This window comes from Scyliorhinus canicula, chromosome 16 (genome assembly GCF_902713615.1).
Source record: "Scyliorhinus canicula chromosome 16, sScyCan1.1, whole genome shotgun sequence".
NCBI lineage: Eukaryota > Metazoa > Chordata > Chondrichthyes > Carcharhiniformes > Scyliorhinidae > Scyliorhinus > Scyliorhinus canicula.
The window spans coordinates 20,281,335-20,298,383 of record NC_052161.1 but is presented as its reverse complement, the minus strand read 5'-3'; the positions used below and the strand labels follow the sequence as shown (position 1 = coordinate 20,298,383).

Genomic DNA, 17,049 nt, shown 5'->3' with positions numbered 1-17,049 from the left:
CCAGCCAATTATGTATTTTCTTGAAATCATAGTCACTGTTGCAATGTAGGAGACACAGCAGCCAATTTGTGCCCAGCAAGTTTTCACCAACAACAATGCAATAACGAGCAGATAATCTTTTTCAGTGATATGGTCGAGACATAAATGTTGGCCAGGATGTCAGAGAGAAAGCACTTGTTCTTTTAAATGGGATATTTTACATTCACCTGAGAGGGCAGAATGTTTAATGCCTCATCTGAAAGACTTTAGCGGGCAACAGTGTTTAGTTATCTCAGTATCTTGTGTATTTCGGTTGTGCTAGAGCTTTGATAGTTATCCTTTCTGGTTGGGGTTCAGGATGGTGGCGGTGCACAACTTATGGCAGTGTTCCAAATGTACCAATGTGCACAGGCAAGTAGTCCTGGAATAGGGAACAGATTCCAATGATGCTGGCTGACCTGCTGAGTATTTCCAGCATTTTCTGTTTCATCCCCCTTTATGCCGCTTCACGATCCTAATAACCCAAAGGCGCACTTAAATTCCTGCCTCCTATTCAATGAGTTGACACAGGAAAAACTGGGCTGGGGTGGCAGCTTAACTGCTGCATGCAAAAGAGCAACACATGAATTGAACAGGTAACTTGCCAATTCATCTAGGCAACCATTGCTGTTGCCTCATCCACTTCCCATCAGTTTCATACTTGAAGACCAAAATCAATTCCAAAGTGTGGGCTTTACCCTGTGCCAGGTTAAAGCATGCTGTTCTATATTGGCATAATAAAGAATGCAGAATTAGGCATTGTCATTGTATTGGGGAGTTTTCTTTTAAGGCGTAGTTTTTTCTCTGCAATCCTGCTTTATAGGTGCCAAAAATGACTTATGGTTATTGCAGGGAATCGTGTTAAACATACTTTTCTTCCTAAGTCAAGGCTTGAAAAACATGTTAATGCACGTGCAATCAATGCTATAAGGCCAACACATCACGGATTGTGTAACTATCCACACTACTGTTTACAATCCTGAGCATGAGGAACACCCCCTCAACTGCAAAAATCCCAAACTACATTTGCCAGCATTTCAATTCCAGAAACGAAAGGCTGAGAGGTTTTCCTTGATAAAATGGAAAGAACAGTAAGAAGAGTAGAAATATAATATAATTGCAAAAGGTCATGGTAGAAAGAAATCACACGATTCACCAGTCAGATATCGCTGGCCCACAAAGGAAAAAGTGGCAATCATTTTAGGGACAGGCCTTCAGGGAGCAGTGCTTCAATGCAGAAACTTGTAGCATAGAAGGTGGAGTGATTTGGCCCATTGCATCTCTGCCTGCTCTTGAAAGAGTTGTCATCAGTCCCATGCTCAGCTTTCTTCCAATAACCTGCAAACAGGTTCTCTTCAAATATAAGCCTTCAGAAAATACCTGCGGAATCTGATTCAATCACCTGTTCAGGCCTTTCTTTCCAGATCATCATAACTTTTTGCGGAAATAAATCGTTCCTCATTTCTGTTCTAATTCTTTGCCGAAATAATCTAAGTTTATGACCTCTGATTATTGGCTCACTTGCCCAGGGCAAACAGTTTATCCCTGCCTGTTCTGTTAAAACTCATAATTTTGAATGCTTCTATTAAGCCCCGCTTTCACCATCTCTGCTCGAAGGAGAACATGATGTGGAGATGCCGGCATTGGACTGGGGTGAGCACAGTAAGAACACCAGGTTAAAGTCCAACAGGTTTGTTCCAAATCACTAGCATTCAAAGTATTGTCTTGCAATGGGGCTGGTTTAGCACACTGGGCTAAATCGCTGGCTTTTAAAGCAGACCAAGGCAGGCCAGCAGCAATTCCCGTACCAGCCTCCCCGAACAGGCGCCGGAATGTGGCGACTAGGGGCTTTTCACAGTAACTTCATTGAAGCCTACTCGTGACAATAAGCAATTTTCATTTCATTTTCATTTCATCTTTGACTTTGTCTATATATATGTTTCTGGAACCTACCTCTTCATTCACCTGAGGAAGGAGCAGTGCTCTGAAAGCTAGTGATTTGAAACAAACCTGTTGGACTTATCCTAGTGTTGTAAGACTTCTTATGAAGGAGAACAATCCTGAAGTTCCTCATCCCTGGTCTAATCTTGGTAAATCTCCTCTGTGTCCTTGATATCTTTCTTCAAGTGTGATCCCCAGAGGTGCACACAATATTCCAACTGAGACCTAGCCAGTGATTTGCCAACCTTGTTTTTGTATTTACAAAGCCAAGTATCCCACGCACATTCTTAATTATCTAATCAACTTGCCCTGCCACTTTCAAGCATTTTAAACATGTATCTCCAGGGCCTTAACATCCCCCTCAAGACAAATGATTCTGCCTCTCTGTGATGTTTCTCCCAAAGTGCTTCATTTCAATCTTTTCTGCATTAAATAGCATCTCTTATGCATTTGCACATTTCACCAGTCGATATTCTCCTGAGGTCCGCTATTAACCTGTTCACCATTTACTATGTTGCCAAGTTTGTATAATCCACAAACTTGATAGTGTACTCCCAGATCATTTATATGTAACAAGCAACAATCCAAATACTCACCACTAGGAAATGAAATGAAAATCGCTTATTGTCACGAGTGGGCTTCAAATGAAGTTACTGTGAAAAGCCCCTAGTCGCCACATTCCGGCGCCTGTTCGGGGAGGCTGGTACGGGAATCGAATCGTGCTGCTGGCTTGCCTTGGTCTGCTTTAAAAGCCAGCGAATTAGCCCAGTGAGCTAAACAATGGACAATAAGCCTCCGATCAGGGACTCACTCAACTGATCAAACTCAACCTTAATACACACCCAAATATACATGGTGCAGATAAACCTGAGACCGGTGCAGACAAAATCTTCCTTAACCGCCAAATCTATTAGCCTTGAAATTACTGTTGACAATATTCCTCAAACCACTGTTCTAGCATAGGCACTAACCAGATAATTTTAAATATTTTAAATTGGTTAATGCCTCTACTAAATTAATGGACGTTCTATGGTCAGTGGTGAGGGTATAGCTGAGCCGACCCAAACTTTTTGTGGGCATTTTTTTTTTTGAGTGGCAGCTTTAGATATTTAGAAATGTATTCCAGCATGGCACCCTCTACAGGGGATCTGTGGCGTGTGTGAGCAGTGCAAGAAACAGTGTATGTTTTCAACCAATTAGACTGCAGAGTCCTGACTGAGACATGTAGAGTATAAACCAGGATGCAGAAATTATAATATTTAATTAATTGTAAAATTGGTGTAGAAGGCGAAATAATGAGAAGGAAAGTGCGCTGGAATTAAGATAATAAGAAAAAGCTGAGAAATTAATATTTGGTGAAGATACTGGTGAAGCAAAATTTCTGGGAAACAGAGCAACTATAACTTCCTAATTGCCACCTTAAACTGCGTATCTGCAGATAGCAAAAGTTGCTGTCTGATTTACACACTGTTATTTGTACCTCAAAATCGAGGCCAATATCAAACAGATTTACATACCAATATCAACAACAGTAATGTCAAAGCTATTAGCCGAAAATTGGTAAATTTGACATATTGCACCAATTATAATTCATTCACATGTTTTCATAAATGTCAACACTCAAATGCTTTATTGGTGTGAATGGATGACGTGGGTGGAGAAAGTAACGCCAGTTATTTTTTTAAATGCTTTTCTATCTGCATTAAGAGCTCAGTTTTGTATTTATCAAACTTGGCAGGAAGAACATCTATTATTAAGGTTAATAATTACAACTTATCTGTGTAAACTACTTCGGTTATTTCTAAACTTAATTGCAGAATGTACATTGTTGCCGTCAGGGATAATGTTACAATGTACTATGCTAATTGGACTTAATTTAGATATGAACCTACAAATTAAAATTTTCTGTACAACACAAACCTCAATTCCTAGCTTCGTTAACATTAGTTGAGCACCAAAGAAGATGTTAGAACAAAGAAAAACCTCATTATCTTCATTACTCCCAGTTAGACTAAAATTAACATTCTGGTGAAAGGCCAACAGAAGGTCAATGGAGGATGGCATTTTGATTGGCAGCATGTACTCTTGCTGACATTCTGCAAGCAGAGCATGTCCACGTCAGCATTCAAAGTTTGCAGGAATGAATTTCTCCCGCATGAGTGAAGTAATTTATTTCCTCTTTAAAGCACAGATTGTCAGGGTTCCAGGAAAAACCTTATGTCCACACTTTGTAAAGAAAGCAAAAAATGATTCAATTGTGCTGGAACAATCCATGACCGTTTATTGCAAATACTGCGAAATTAATGTACATCACCTGCAATCTATGTCATCAGAGTATACTCTGTTCATCAAAATATTACTCTTGGCTCTCCTTTGGTTAAGGAAAGCTCGCGGCGAAACAGTCCTTTTCGGCAAGGTGGAAATACCAACACGCGCTCGGCATGTCATGTGATTACAACCTGCAACTTTGAGAATTGTGGTGCAAACACCGGACTTGACTCAGCCACAGTAATTATGAAGATACACTTGTGAATATCGTATTACATTTGTGACATTATGGTGCTACCGCTACGTCAGCTTCAGGTCTCACACACCTCTGTAAAGGCAATGCATTAATCAGGCACTTTTTCCTCTACCATTTCACTACTAGCACTGTCCACTACTATACAACTCATCACAAAATCCTGCACTGAAGCCGAGAAAGGAAAATCCAATTAATGTGTTTAGTAACTTGACAAAGCCAGCAGTAGTTGAACAAGGATCGATTGAACTATGTTCAAGCTCTGCCCATGGCAGTAACTCTCTCCAAATACAGTCCTTGTTGGGACAACCAACAACTGTGGGCCCTGCTTCGGCCGGCTTCTATGTATAGTCTTTAATGAGTTCCAACTGGGCGGCTTCTGCCCCCTACCTAGGAAGCTCGTACAAATGGGAGTTTAAATGGCTTTGTTTGATTGACAGAGGTACGAGGTTATCAGAGGGGAAATTCTTTTCAATGGGTCTTGAACGGTTAATATTTATTTTCTGGGAGTTTAAAAGACTTCCCAGAGTTATGATATGGCTCCCGAGTTTGATACATACTGGATATGGGCGAGTGGGCATGGATAATGCAGGCAAGCCTAGGAAATATGAGGGGGTATGGAGTGGCATGGGAGACATGAGAAGTATGGAAGAGGCATGGAGATATGGAAGATTTATGGGCAAATGGAGGGAGCATAGGAGATATGATGAGGAAGGGAAGGGGCATGGGAGATACAAGAGGATATGGAGGGGAAATTGGGAGGGCATAGAGTGAGTGGAAGAGAGAGTGGGAGGTTTACGGGTGAGGGCCTAACAACCATGGATAGAACAGAGCCGGTCCCAGTAAGCAGAGGTGGCTTCTAACCCGCAGGCCTCGCATATGCTGATCTCCATTCCCACCTGGGACCTGTCGCAAGAGAGGGGTGGTCCTGACTGCAGTCACACTGACTGTCGGAGTCCAAAATGCCAGGCTAATGTGCTGAATTTCCTAACTCGGGAACATGACTTGCACTTTCTTAACCAAAGGCGGGAAATTCACCCTTAGTCTCCAAAAATGCGTGAAACAATTTCAATATCTGTTTCTTTGCAGAAAGGTTAAAGAAATGTTAGCATAATTTATCAGGATAAAATCTCCTAGCGTGGCGTTCAGCAGCTTACCTCACGAACAGCCAAGCTGTCACTCAGCTTCTCTGCTTCTTCTACATCCCCTGTAGCGATGGCCTTGTCAAGGTTTTTTTCTAGATTTGTCTGAAAGAGAAGTTTAATAAGTGAATTGCAAATAACAGCATGTAAAACTACAGCCACCTGAGGCTGCACTTCATAATGATTTTGAAAAAACATATACACAAGAAAAAAGTTATGAACAACCAGTGGCTAATAAATAAAGCAACATCAGTTATTGTCAACCATCTTGCACCTAAAACAATATTAGTAATTTAACATTAGTTATTGACTCCATCCTTCTCCCCAGCGACAATCTATGATTAAGCCAGTCTGTTTGCAATATTGATGCCACATATGATCGCAAGATCAGCTTCCAACCTCATATTTGTGCGATCACTAAGAATGCCAAATTCCACATCCATTACAATGCCCCAATCTGAGCACGTCTGCTGCTGAAAACTTCACTGATGTCTTCTTTACCTCTAGACTTGACTGTTCCAATGCACTCTTGGCTTGTCCACCTACTCTCCAAACTGGTGGTCATTCAAAGCTGTACTGCCCGTGTCTCCACTTGCAACAATCCCATTAGTTTATTGCTCTTTGGCTCGCTGATCGGCATTGGTCGTAATCAAGAAACATCTTCTACGGAATTCTCCGTCGGCGGGATCCTCCACATTGCCGGGAGCACACCCACGGGTATCCCAACGGCGTGCGATGGCCATAATGGGAAGCCCCATTGGCCAGCTGTGGGAATGGAGTATCCTGCGCCTTGATTTTTAAATTCTCATCCTTGTTTTCAAATCCCACCATGGCCTTGCCCATCCCTAAATGTGTAATATCCTCCAGCCTCACAACATAGGTATACAGTTAATCGGAGCAGAAGTAGGAAATTCAACCCTTCGAGCCGGCTCCGCCATTCAATCAGATCATGGCCTTCCAAGATGCCTGTCCTCCTCTAATTCTGGACTCTTAAGCATTCCTGATTTAATGGCTCAACCATCACTAATCATGTTTTCAGCTACTTAGGTCCTAAACTCTGGAATACCCTACTTACACCTCTTTGTCTCGACCTCTGTGTACGCCTGGGGGACTTCCTTTAAACTTACATCTTTGACCAAGCTTTTGATCATCTGATCTAATGGGTGTTATCTTCCCAAAAAGGAACAACGTCCCTGAGCGAAGGTGTTTAGCCGCATGTTTCCCGGCACTCAGTGCCGAGAAACAAATGGCTATTCAATGCGACTCACTTTGAATAAGGAGCTAAACAGGGAAAGTGCGGCCGAGATTGCACATAGCCCCAATTTTTACAATGGGGATTTCTGCTCGCTGGTTTAGCTAGGGGCTGGTTTAGCTCACTGGGCTAAATCGCTGGCTTTTAAAGCAGACCAAGCAGGCCAGCAGCACGGTTCGATTCCCGTACCAGCTTCCCCGGACAGGCGCCGGAATGTGGCGACTAGGGACTTTTCACAGTAACTTCATTGAAGCCTACTCGTGACAATAAGCGATTTTCATTTCATGTAGCAAGCGATCGGGACGCCATTTTTAAAATGGCGAGATTGCGTTGAATCTCACGAGGCTTTGCAGGGACTCCCGGCTTTCACCGGCCACGCTGCGCCACCACGGTGAGATGCATTTCTGGCGCAGCGTGGCTGGAAGATCATGCCCAATGGCTGCAACACATTGTGTTTTATAAAGTTCCTGTGAAGCACCTTGAGCAGTTTTATTACATTAGAGGTGCTATATAAATAGAAATTGTTCCTATTCTTTGGTACTGAAATCCCCAAAAAATCCCTTCCAAAATTGCAGCACACTGCAGTCACATCTTCAGCTGAGTTTCCATTTTTAAAGTGCAATATCCTCCTCTCTTACTCGCAATATGTTCAATTTTAATAAATGCCCAACATGAAAAATAAGTCAGAAAATTATTTTTGCAAACAGAATTGGTCAGGCAGAGAGAAGAATAATTCTGAATTGTTCTCACAGCATTCTCGTGTGTGGGTATTTCTTACCAGCAAAACAGCAATGGATCTGTATCACTGCAATACCTACAAAGCTGACACTATAATAAGAAGCAATATTTAACTGTAGCAGGACAAGCCAATGCTGATTGGACTGATCTGCTGTTTAGCATTTCATATCCAGGATCTGACCACGCGGAGCTGATAATTTGACACACGATGTTCAAGCAATCTTATGATTTAGTTATTCCATTCCTGGCCCAATTTTTCTTCATGCACAAGATTATTACCTCAAGACATTAGAAAGAGATTTAAATCATCACATGATAGCTGACACAAAATAATGTTTAAATGATGGTGTGATGGATGGATTTCTGCAATCTGCACTTTACTGAACCAGTTTTAACCTGTTCTTCATCAATTATATCTTTAGCACTTGTCTATCAATTCAGTCCCTGCAGCAGATCCCAGTTCTTTTTTTTTACAATACCATTCAGGTGACAAGGAGCACTCTGATTAACACCATCAATCTGTATTCTGGTTTTAAAGTGTCTAAATATTTAACTCTGGTATGCAATTGTGTGTTATTAAACAATTCTGCATGGGAAATACTGCAAGTATCTCCAATGATCTAGTGGGTTAGGCACTTGACTCCTGAGCTGGGTGTTGTGGGCTCGAGTTCCATTTGGGGTGCTGTGTGGTTAGGAGGGTTTAAACTAAAATGGCAGGGGCAGGGAAACCTATTCAGAGGAGTGAGAGCAGGGGAAACACGGACAAGAACAAAAGGCAGAAAGGGAAATAAGAAAAGTGATAGACAAATAAATTAATGACCAGAATCAAACGGCCACAGTAAAAATTAATGGGAACGGGACAAGGAATGTTTAAAAAAGACAAGCTTTGTGCCTTACTGCATAGAGAATTTGCAATAAAGTGGGTGAATTAATCGCGCAAATAGATGCAAATGGTTATGTCATAGTTGGAATTACAAAAAATTGGTTGCAGGATGACCAGGGATGAGAATTGAACATCCAGCGGTATTTAGTATTTAGGAAGGACAGACCAAAAGGAAAAGGCGGTGGAGTTGAATTGCTGGTTAAAGAGGAAATTAACACAATAGTGAAGAAAGCTATCAGCTCTGATGATTTGTAATCTGCTTGGGAAGAGCTGAGAAACACCAGGGGCAAGACACATGAGTGGGGATTGTATATAGGCCCCAAACTACAGTGGTGTTGTTGGAAATGGCATTAAATAGGAAATTAGAGAAACGTGCGATAAAGCAACATCTGCACTTTGGGGTGACTTAATCTGCATGATAAGAAGTCTTTACAACACCAGGTTAAAGTCCAACAGTTTGTTTCAAACATGAGCTTTTGGAGCACTGCTCCTTCCTAAGGTGAGTATTCACCTGAGGAGGGAGCAGTGCTCCGAAAGCTCGTGTTTGAAACAAACCTGTTGGACTTTAACCTGGTGTTGTAAGACTTCTTACTGTGCTCACCCCAGTCCAACGCCGGCATCTCCACAATCTGCATGAAGATAGGGCACATCAAATTAGTAACAATACCATAGAGGAGGAACTCCGAGAGTATACACAGGATGGTTTTCTGGACCAATACATTGAGGAACCAACTAGAGAATAGGACATTGTGTAATGAGAAAGGAATAATTGACAATCTAGTTGTGCGAGGCCCCTTGGGGTTGAGCGACCATAATATGATAGAATTCTTCATCAAGATGGAGAGTGACGTAGTTGATTCTGAGACTGGGGTCCTGAATCTAAATAAAGGAAACTATGATGGTATAAGGTGCGAGTTTGGATTGGGGAACGTTACTTAAAGGGATGATGGTGGACGGGCAATGTCAAACATTTAAACAGCGCAAGGATGAAGTGCAACAATTGTTAATTCCTGTCTAGCGCAAAAATAAAATGGGAAAGGTAGCCAAACCATGGCTTATAAGGGAAATTAGAGCTTATATTAAATCCAAGGACGAGGCATAAAATTGGCCAAAAAAAACCCAGCATACCCGAGGATTGGGAACAGTTTAGAATTCAGCAAAGGAGGCTCAAGGGATTGATTAATAAGGGGAAAATAGAGTGCGGGGTAAACCTGCCGGAACATTAAAAAATACTGTAAATAATTGAAGACAAATCATTGAAGTCAGAAATAGGGGAATTTATAATGTGAACAAAGAAATGGTTGACCAACATACATAGAACATTACAACTTTGGTTCGATTAGTATCCTGGATGAGAGCCCCACTATTTGCAATTTGTAAAACCGTGAGGAAATATTACTGCACCACATTGTTAACACTGACCAATAGGTATATTTTATATTAAAACAAACTTTAATTTAAACACAGAATTTACCACATTGGCAACAGAAAAATAGTTTTACAGTTAACAGTTGGAAAAGTTCTTAAGTGAAAGAAACATTAAACCTACTCCCTAAACCTGCCACTATATTCCAATTAAGCAAACCAGTATAATTCAATGACCACTCATGAATAAAGTTAACTTAGTTTTTTTACTTGCTTTTCTCTGTGCAAGATCTTTGACTGAAACACCTCTTCCTTGGAAGAACCAACCTTTTTACAGACAAATCTGGCTCCTACCCTTAAATACATCATCTGTTCCCAAAGCATTCTTTGGTCTCCTCCTGTAAAATGTTCCATGACCTGTTTAGCCAGGACCATAAATGATCTACACCCTAGTTGTCCATTAAACGTAAACAAATACCATTAGCTAGCTAGCTGCAAACAAGTAAATGGTTCTCAAATATATCTGCAGAACACTTCACCTGCAAAACCAATTATTACCTCACTTTTACAATCCCTTAATCACAGTTTTAGCAGACATAGTGAATTAACCCAGATTTTAATAACATTACTGCAATAAAAACATAATATATAAAATATGACAATTTCTTACATTCATCACAGTTATGTCTTCGCAAAGGAGGACACGAATAAGATACCAGGAATGTGTGGGAACACAAGTTTCAGAGAGAGGGATGAACTGAAGGAAATCAGTAATAGTAGGGAAATGGTGTTGGAGAAATTGATGGGACTGAAGACTAATAAATTCCCAGGGCCTGATAATCTACATCCCAGAGTGCACTATTTCTGGTGGGCCTAGAAATAGTGGATGCATTGGAGTCATCTTCCAAGAATGTATATGCTCTGGAACAGTTCCTACAGTTTGGAGGGTAGCTAATGTAAACCCATTATTTAAAAAGGTAGAGAGAAAACTGAGAATTGTCAACATGACATCAGTAGTGAGGACATGCTGGAATTCACTATAAAAGATTTAACAGCAGAGCATTTGGGAAAGTAGCAGGATCAGACAGAATCAACATGGATTTACAAAACGGAAATCATGCTTGACAAATCTACTGGAATTCTTCGAGGATTAAAAACAAATTCATGGGATGTGGCCATCGCTGGCTGGGTCAGCATTTATTTATTGCTTATCCCTAATTGTCCTTGGGAGGTCGGTTAAGAGTCAACCACATTGCTGTGGGTCTGGAATCATATGTAGGACGGCAGCTTTCCTTCCCTCAAGGACATCAGTGAACCAGATGTTTTTTTACGACAATTGAGTGATTTCATGCCCATGCTAAGGCTTTGCCTTCCAGATTTATTTTATTGAATTCAAATTTCACTATCTGCTTTGATGACATTCAAACCCCTGGGTCTGTGGATTACTACTTCAGTGATAATTGCATTACACCATTGCCTCCCCTGTAACTAGTAGCGGTGATAAGTGTTGTGGACGTGGTCTATTTGGACTTTCAGAAGCTTTCGACAGAAGTCACACATAAGAGACCAACATTTAAAATTAAAGCTCATGGCATTAGGGGTAGTGCATTGAGATGGATAAAAAAACTGATTGGCAGGCAGACAAAAAAGAGTAGGGATAAACTGGTCTTTTTCCAAATGGCAGGCAATGAATAGTGGAATACTGCAGGGATTGATGTGAGGACCCCAGCTATTCACAATATCTATTAATGATTTAGATGAGAGAACTAAAATTTGCAGATGATATAAAGTTGGGTGGCTGAGCTGTGAGGAGGATGCAGAGATGCTTCAGTGTGATTTGGCCAAGTTGAGTAAGTGGGCAAATGCATGGCAGATGTGAAGTTATACACTTTGGTAGCAAAAACAGGAAGGCAGATTATCTATATGGCTATAGACTGAGAGAGGGGATTGTGCAACGAGATCTGGGTGTCCTTGTACACCAGTCGCTAAAGTAAGCATGCAGGCGGTAAAAGAGGCAAATGGTATTGGCCTTCATAGCAAAAGGATTAGAGTATGTTATGGGCCAGGGTTTAGAGAACCCCAAAGTGTATCATGGAGTTCACCTGACACACAACTTTTAATACATTGTAGTTATGGGGAGCACACGGGCCTACTTTACAGGTGTGGTGTAAGAGAGTTGAAGTACTTTTAAATTAAAACAATGTTTATTTATGAAACCAGTTAACACTTTATAAACTCACAGTAAACATCTTAACAACTATCAACACCAATCATCCCCACAGATACAATATTCTATAAGTAACCCTTAATCTTTCCTTGCAACATCCATAAGACAAAAGACCCTTTTTAACACAGAGATCAGGTTTAAATTCTCTACTGAGAGCAGTTATCACTTTGAAATCACCCAAATGATCTGGAGACAGTCTTTAGTTTGCAGAGAGATCCTTATACAGCTGCTTGCTTTTCCTGCAGCTATCCAGCTCTCAAATCAAAACTAAAAACACCCTGTAGCTGCCTGCTCAAAAACAAAAGTGAAAGACAGGCAGCCCAGCTCCACCCACACTCTCACATCACTGAGGTATTCCATAAACACCCACTGCTTAAAGGTACTCTCACATGACAAGTAGAGGAGCAGGGATGTCTTGCTACAATTACACAGGGCCTTGGTGAGGCCACACCTGGAATACTGTATGCAGTTTTGGTCCGCTTATTCAAGGAAGGATGTTCTTGCTATAGAGGGAGTGCAGCAAGGGTTTCCTAGACGGATTCCTGGGATGGCGGGACTGATGTATGTGGAGAGAGTGAGTCGGTTATGATTATATTTGCTGACTTTTAGAACAATGAGGGGCTATCTCATAGAAACCTATAAAATTATAAGAGGAATAGACAGGGTAGGTGCAGGAAGGATGTTCCCGATGGAAATCCAGAACCAGGGGTCATAATCTGAAGATACGGTAACTGAGGTGGGGAGAAATTTCTTCACCCAGAGAATGGGAAGCCTGTGGAACCCGCTTGCTCCTGCAGAAAGCAGTTGAGGCCAAAATGTTGCATGTTTTCAAGAGGAAGTTAGATATAGCTCTAGGCCTAAAGGGACTAAAGGATGTGGGGGGGTGGGGGCAGCAGGAACAGGTTACTGAGTTGGATGATCAGCCATGATCATAATGAATGGCGGGACAGACTCGAAGGGCCGAATTGCCAACTCTTGATCCTATTTTCTATGTTCTAAGTGGCTACAAGAAAAACAATAGTGAAATGCGAATGAGCAGAAATATGCTAATGTGAAGTGAAAACGCCCTGTCGCCAGGGTTTTCCTAGCCCACATTCGACTCGAGTAAGCTTTATATGTGTATGTATAGGTCTAGGCACGAGCAAATTAATGGCAAGAAACACGGGGCTTAAGCCAAACCATTTTCATGAGCAACAACCTTTATGGCAGCAGTACTGCAAAAAAATGTAATCCCTTCCCCAATTTGATTACTTTCCAAAAACATTTGGAAGGGAACAGCCTATCAATCAGATTATGCTCATTAGTCCTTCAACTCATCTTATGCTATAAAATGAACTGACTTTTATTTTACTATTGACGTTACGATTCAAATTGTGTGGACAATAAATGTTCAAAAGGTACAAATCTTATCTCGAACGTACTGAGTCATGCAGCAGAATTCTGATGAAAATAATCTCACTGAAATTACTTCTAAGCTTTAACAGTCCATGAAAGGTAAAATTAAAATGTTTACTCTGCAAAAATCAGTTGCAATTACAGATAATACATGACGTTTACCTGTCAGGTAAAGCAACACATTTAACACAATTGTTTTCAAAATAAACTGGAACACAGTTATCAAATAAATGTAATAATGTTTACTTCAAAGTCAGCCAATCACTCATTAACAATTACAGTAATTTGCATTTAGCTAGCATTTAATAGAGCCAGGTGTCAAAAGGTGCTTAGCAAGGACATTGTTAATAAAAACATTTATAAGATCAAGCTGTGGTGATATGCCTGTAGATAATATTACATGTACTCAGAATGTGGCCTCCAACCAGCAGGTGGCGGTACAGATCCACCATGTGATGTGGTCTCGAGACATCGGTCATGTGACAAGGCACTTTAATCAGAAGGTAGTAAGGCGTATACAGGTCAGTCGCACATAAGGGTAGTTCCAGAAGAGTCTAAAGGAACTCTGTAATAAATTGGTCTGCATAAGATTCGTATCATTACCTAACCACGTGTACATTCATAAAACATTGTTCTGGCTTTGTCACCAGCAGTTCTATGGAATCATTGCAAGACAAGATAACAGAACACAACACAAGCCATAGTAGGAAGTTCAGGACAACTTGGCCAAAGAGGTAGGTTTTCTTAATAAAGGAGAGAGAGGTGGAGAGGCAGAGATTTAGGTTGAGAATTCTAAATTTAGGGCCAACGGCAGCTGAACGGACAAGTGCCTTTGGTAGAATTAAAATCAGAATTTTGCACGAGGCCAGAATCAGAAGAATGCAGAAATCACAAAGTGCTGTCGGAGTGTGGAATGTTAGAGATAGGGAGGAGAGGTCTTACCTGGTACAGGTCAGGAAGCGCATGAGTGATGGGGCAGCAGAGGTTTGGATGACCACAAGTTTATATAGGGAACCCAGCCAGGAGAGCATTGGAATAGTCAAGTCCAGAGGTAACAAAGGCAGGATGAGGGTTTCAGCAGCCGGTGAGTTGAGGCAGCCTCGAAGCCAAACGATGGCACGGAGATGGAAGTGAGCAGTCTTAGTAACGGAGCAGAGGTCAGAAATTCATCTCAGTTAAACACATTGCTAAAGTTGGTCTGACTCAGCTGAGCGGTGAAGGAACACAGTTTATGGCAGGAAACCAAAGGCAATGGCTTAATCTATTATTGGATAGGCAGTGCTACAAAGCAGAGATAGAGGAGAGGTGAAGAGGGTTAGTCCTGAGATACGCTTGAAAGCCATTTGTGTTCACATGGAACCCAATTGTGTTTTTGGGTGACTGTAGATGAGAAATAGAAGAAATAGAAGGGGGCAAAAATAATTGTTGAGGAGCTCCAGATCATTGCGGGCAATTCTCTAGCTATGATCTGATAGATAAAAATGAAACCAGACATCATCAATTGTTAATACGGATACTGAAATTTATTAAAACATTGTTTGTTTTACTGCTCACCTCCATCCGCAGCTCATCCCAACCCCAATTAATAATGAAGGCCTCGTCCACGCCTTGGTTTGCTTAAGCTGAATTTCCTTCATGCCCTCCTCACTGGCCTCATAGGTTCCAACCGGTACAAACCCCAATTTATTTAGAAGTCTGTCACTTGCCCTACCCTGTGTTAAACCTCACTTAACTTTCATCACTGTCGTTACTAATCCTAAACGCTTCTCCTTCCCCAAACACTGACTTCAAAATCTTTGTGGTCCACAAATCCCTTCACATTTATTTTTTTTAATTTAGTGTACCCAATTACTTTTTTCCAATTAAGGGGAAATTTAGCATGGACAATCCACCTACCCTGCACATCTCTGGGTTGTGGGGGTGAAACCCATGTAGATACTGGGAGAATGTGCAAACTCCACACGGACAGTGATCCGGGACCGGGGATCGAATTTGGGTCCTCAGCGCCGTAGGCAGCAGTGCTAACCACTGCGCCACCGTGCCGCCTTCCCTTCATATCTTACACCACAACTACTGCCTCTGTCACCCTCAAATATGCATTTGCGTCCTCTGCTCTAGAGTTGGACAACAATGCATTCCCGCCTCTTCCTGTCCTACAGTGGTTGATCTTGACCTATCATGGTTCGATTCTCCATATTGTTTCCCGTCTCAAAACTCAACTCCAGAACTTCTGCAATCACGTCTCATAACTCTTCACCTAGTTCTTGTTTGGTTTTGAAATATTTCATTCGTTCTATATGTTTTGCTATATTGGAGGACTTAACTTCTGCTTGTATGGAATATTTCAAATAAGTTTGCTTATGTGGATAACCTGCTAATGGATAAGCAGGTTAACATATAAAATATAATATAACTTTATATAGACTTAAATAAAGACTTAAAAGCTTATAACAAATAGCATAACGTATTTAATTTACTGATGTCCTCCTTTTTAATTGTTTCGCAATAAATTTCCCTGGACCACTGTCGTAGCTTTGATATCTAGAGAGGAGATATCAAAAGTCCACAGTTAAGCAACTGACCATATTATCCTGCTATGGTTCTTGTTGAAAACAGGTTAATGCTGAGTTTAGATTGCCCAGCAGATACTGTCTGACTACCGTACGAGACAGTGAGAAAAGGCAAACCCAAAAAATCATCCGGGGGGGGGGGGGGGGATTACTGCTAGATAATATGTATCATCCTGTTTTGCAAGACCAGCAATTAGCATCTCCCATGTAGTGGAGTTTTCCTCGTGTTTTGGAGAATTTGATTTATATCAAATTTATCCTACATTAAGTCTGAAAATGTTGCATTCCAACCTGCCAACTGATGCATGCTAAGCTGCCTCCCTAAGGAAAACCCATCAAAGTATTATTACTGCGTTCACATCTTCTGAGTAATCCATAAACTTGCATTGGCATTAGAAGACCTGGGGCTGGGTGCTTTGTTAAGAGACAGATGACATGGAAGTGAACAGCTATAAAATGGGCAGGAGAGGTAAGACTTCAAAAAAGGTTTGACTGGAGCATGTCTACTCCCAATGCATTCCTCTTGTGATTAAATTTGACACAGATAATGGTTAAATATTTCATGCACACATGAAACTGACAACTGAGGAACAGTCACATTCTCAGGCTGAACAGGATTTTGTAATCTTGTCATTCTTTTCCAACCTAAAATGAGCTTTAAATAAGACATCCTATTAACCACCAAGACAGTTTATTTTCAATTCTACAACATTTCCTGCCCCCAGCCTTCTGCTCCTTAAATATAAGCTGGATTTCATGGAGGAAGGAGAGTCGATCCCAAATGGACCGACGTATTAAAAAGCCTGCGCCAGAGCATTAACATGCTACAGGCATGCTGAACAAACAATGGGTCGGATTAGCGCCCCACAGTGGACAGGAGGTCCTACCCTTTAGAGCTGCCGGCCAAACTGATTAGCTGGTAGCACTAGCAGTGTCAGCAGCACCAGGATTCCATAGTGGGGCGACGGGATGACAAGGAGATCTCAGGAAGGACCTC

General features: G+C 41.3%; 1 protein-coding gene across 1 annotated transcript in view; it reads right to left on the bottom strand.

Moving 5' to 3' along the window:
• fam204a (family with sequence similarity 204 member A) overlaps positions 1-17,049 on the bottom strand; it is a 106,511-nt gene that overhangs the window by 41,909 nt on the left and 47,553 nt on the right. The window contains exon 7 of the mRNA XM_038822027.1: positions 5,638-5,727. Within this exon, the coding sequence (XP_038677955.1) occupies positions 5,638-5,727 (90 nt within the window). The remainder of the gene's footprint in view (positions 1-5,637; positions 5,728-17,049) is intronic.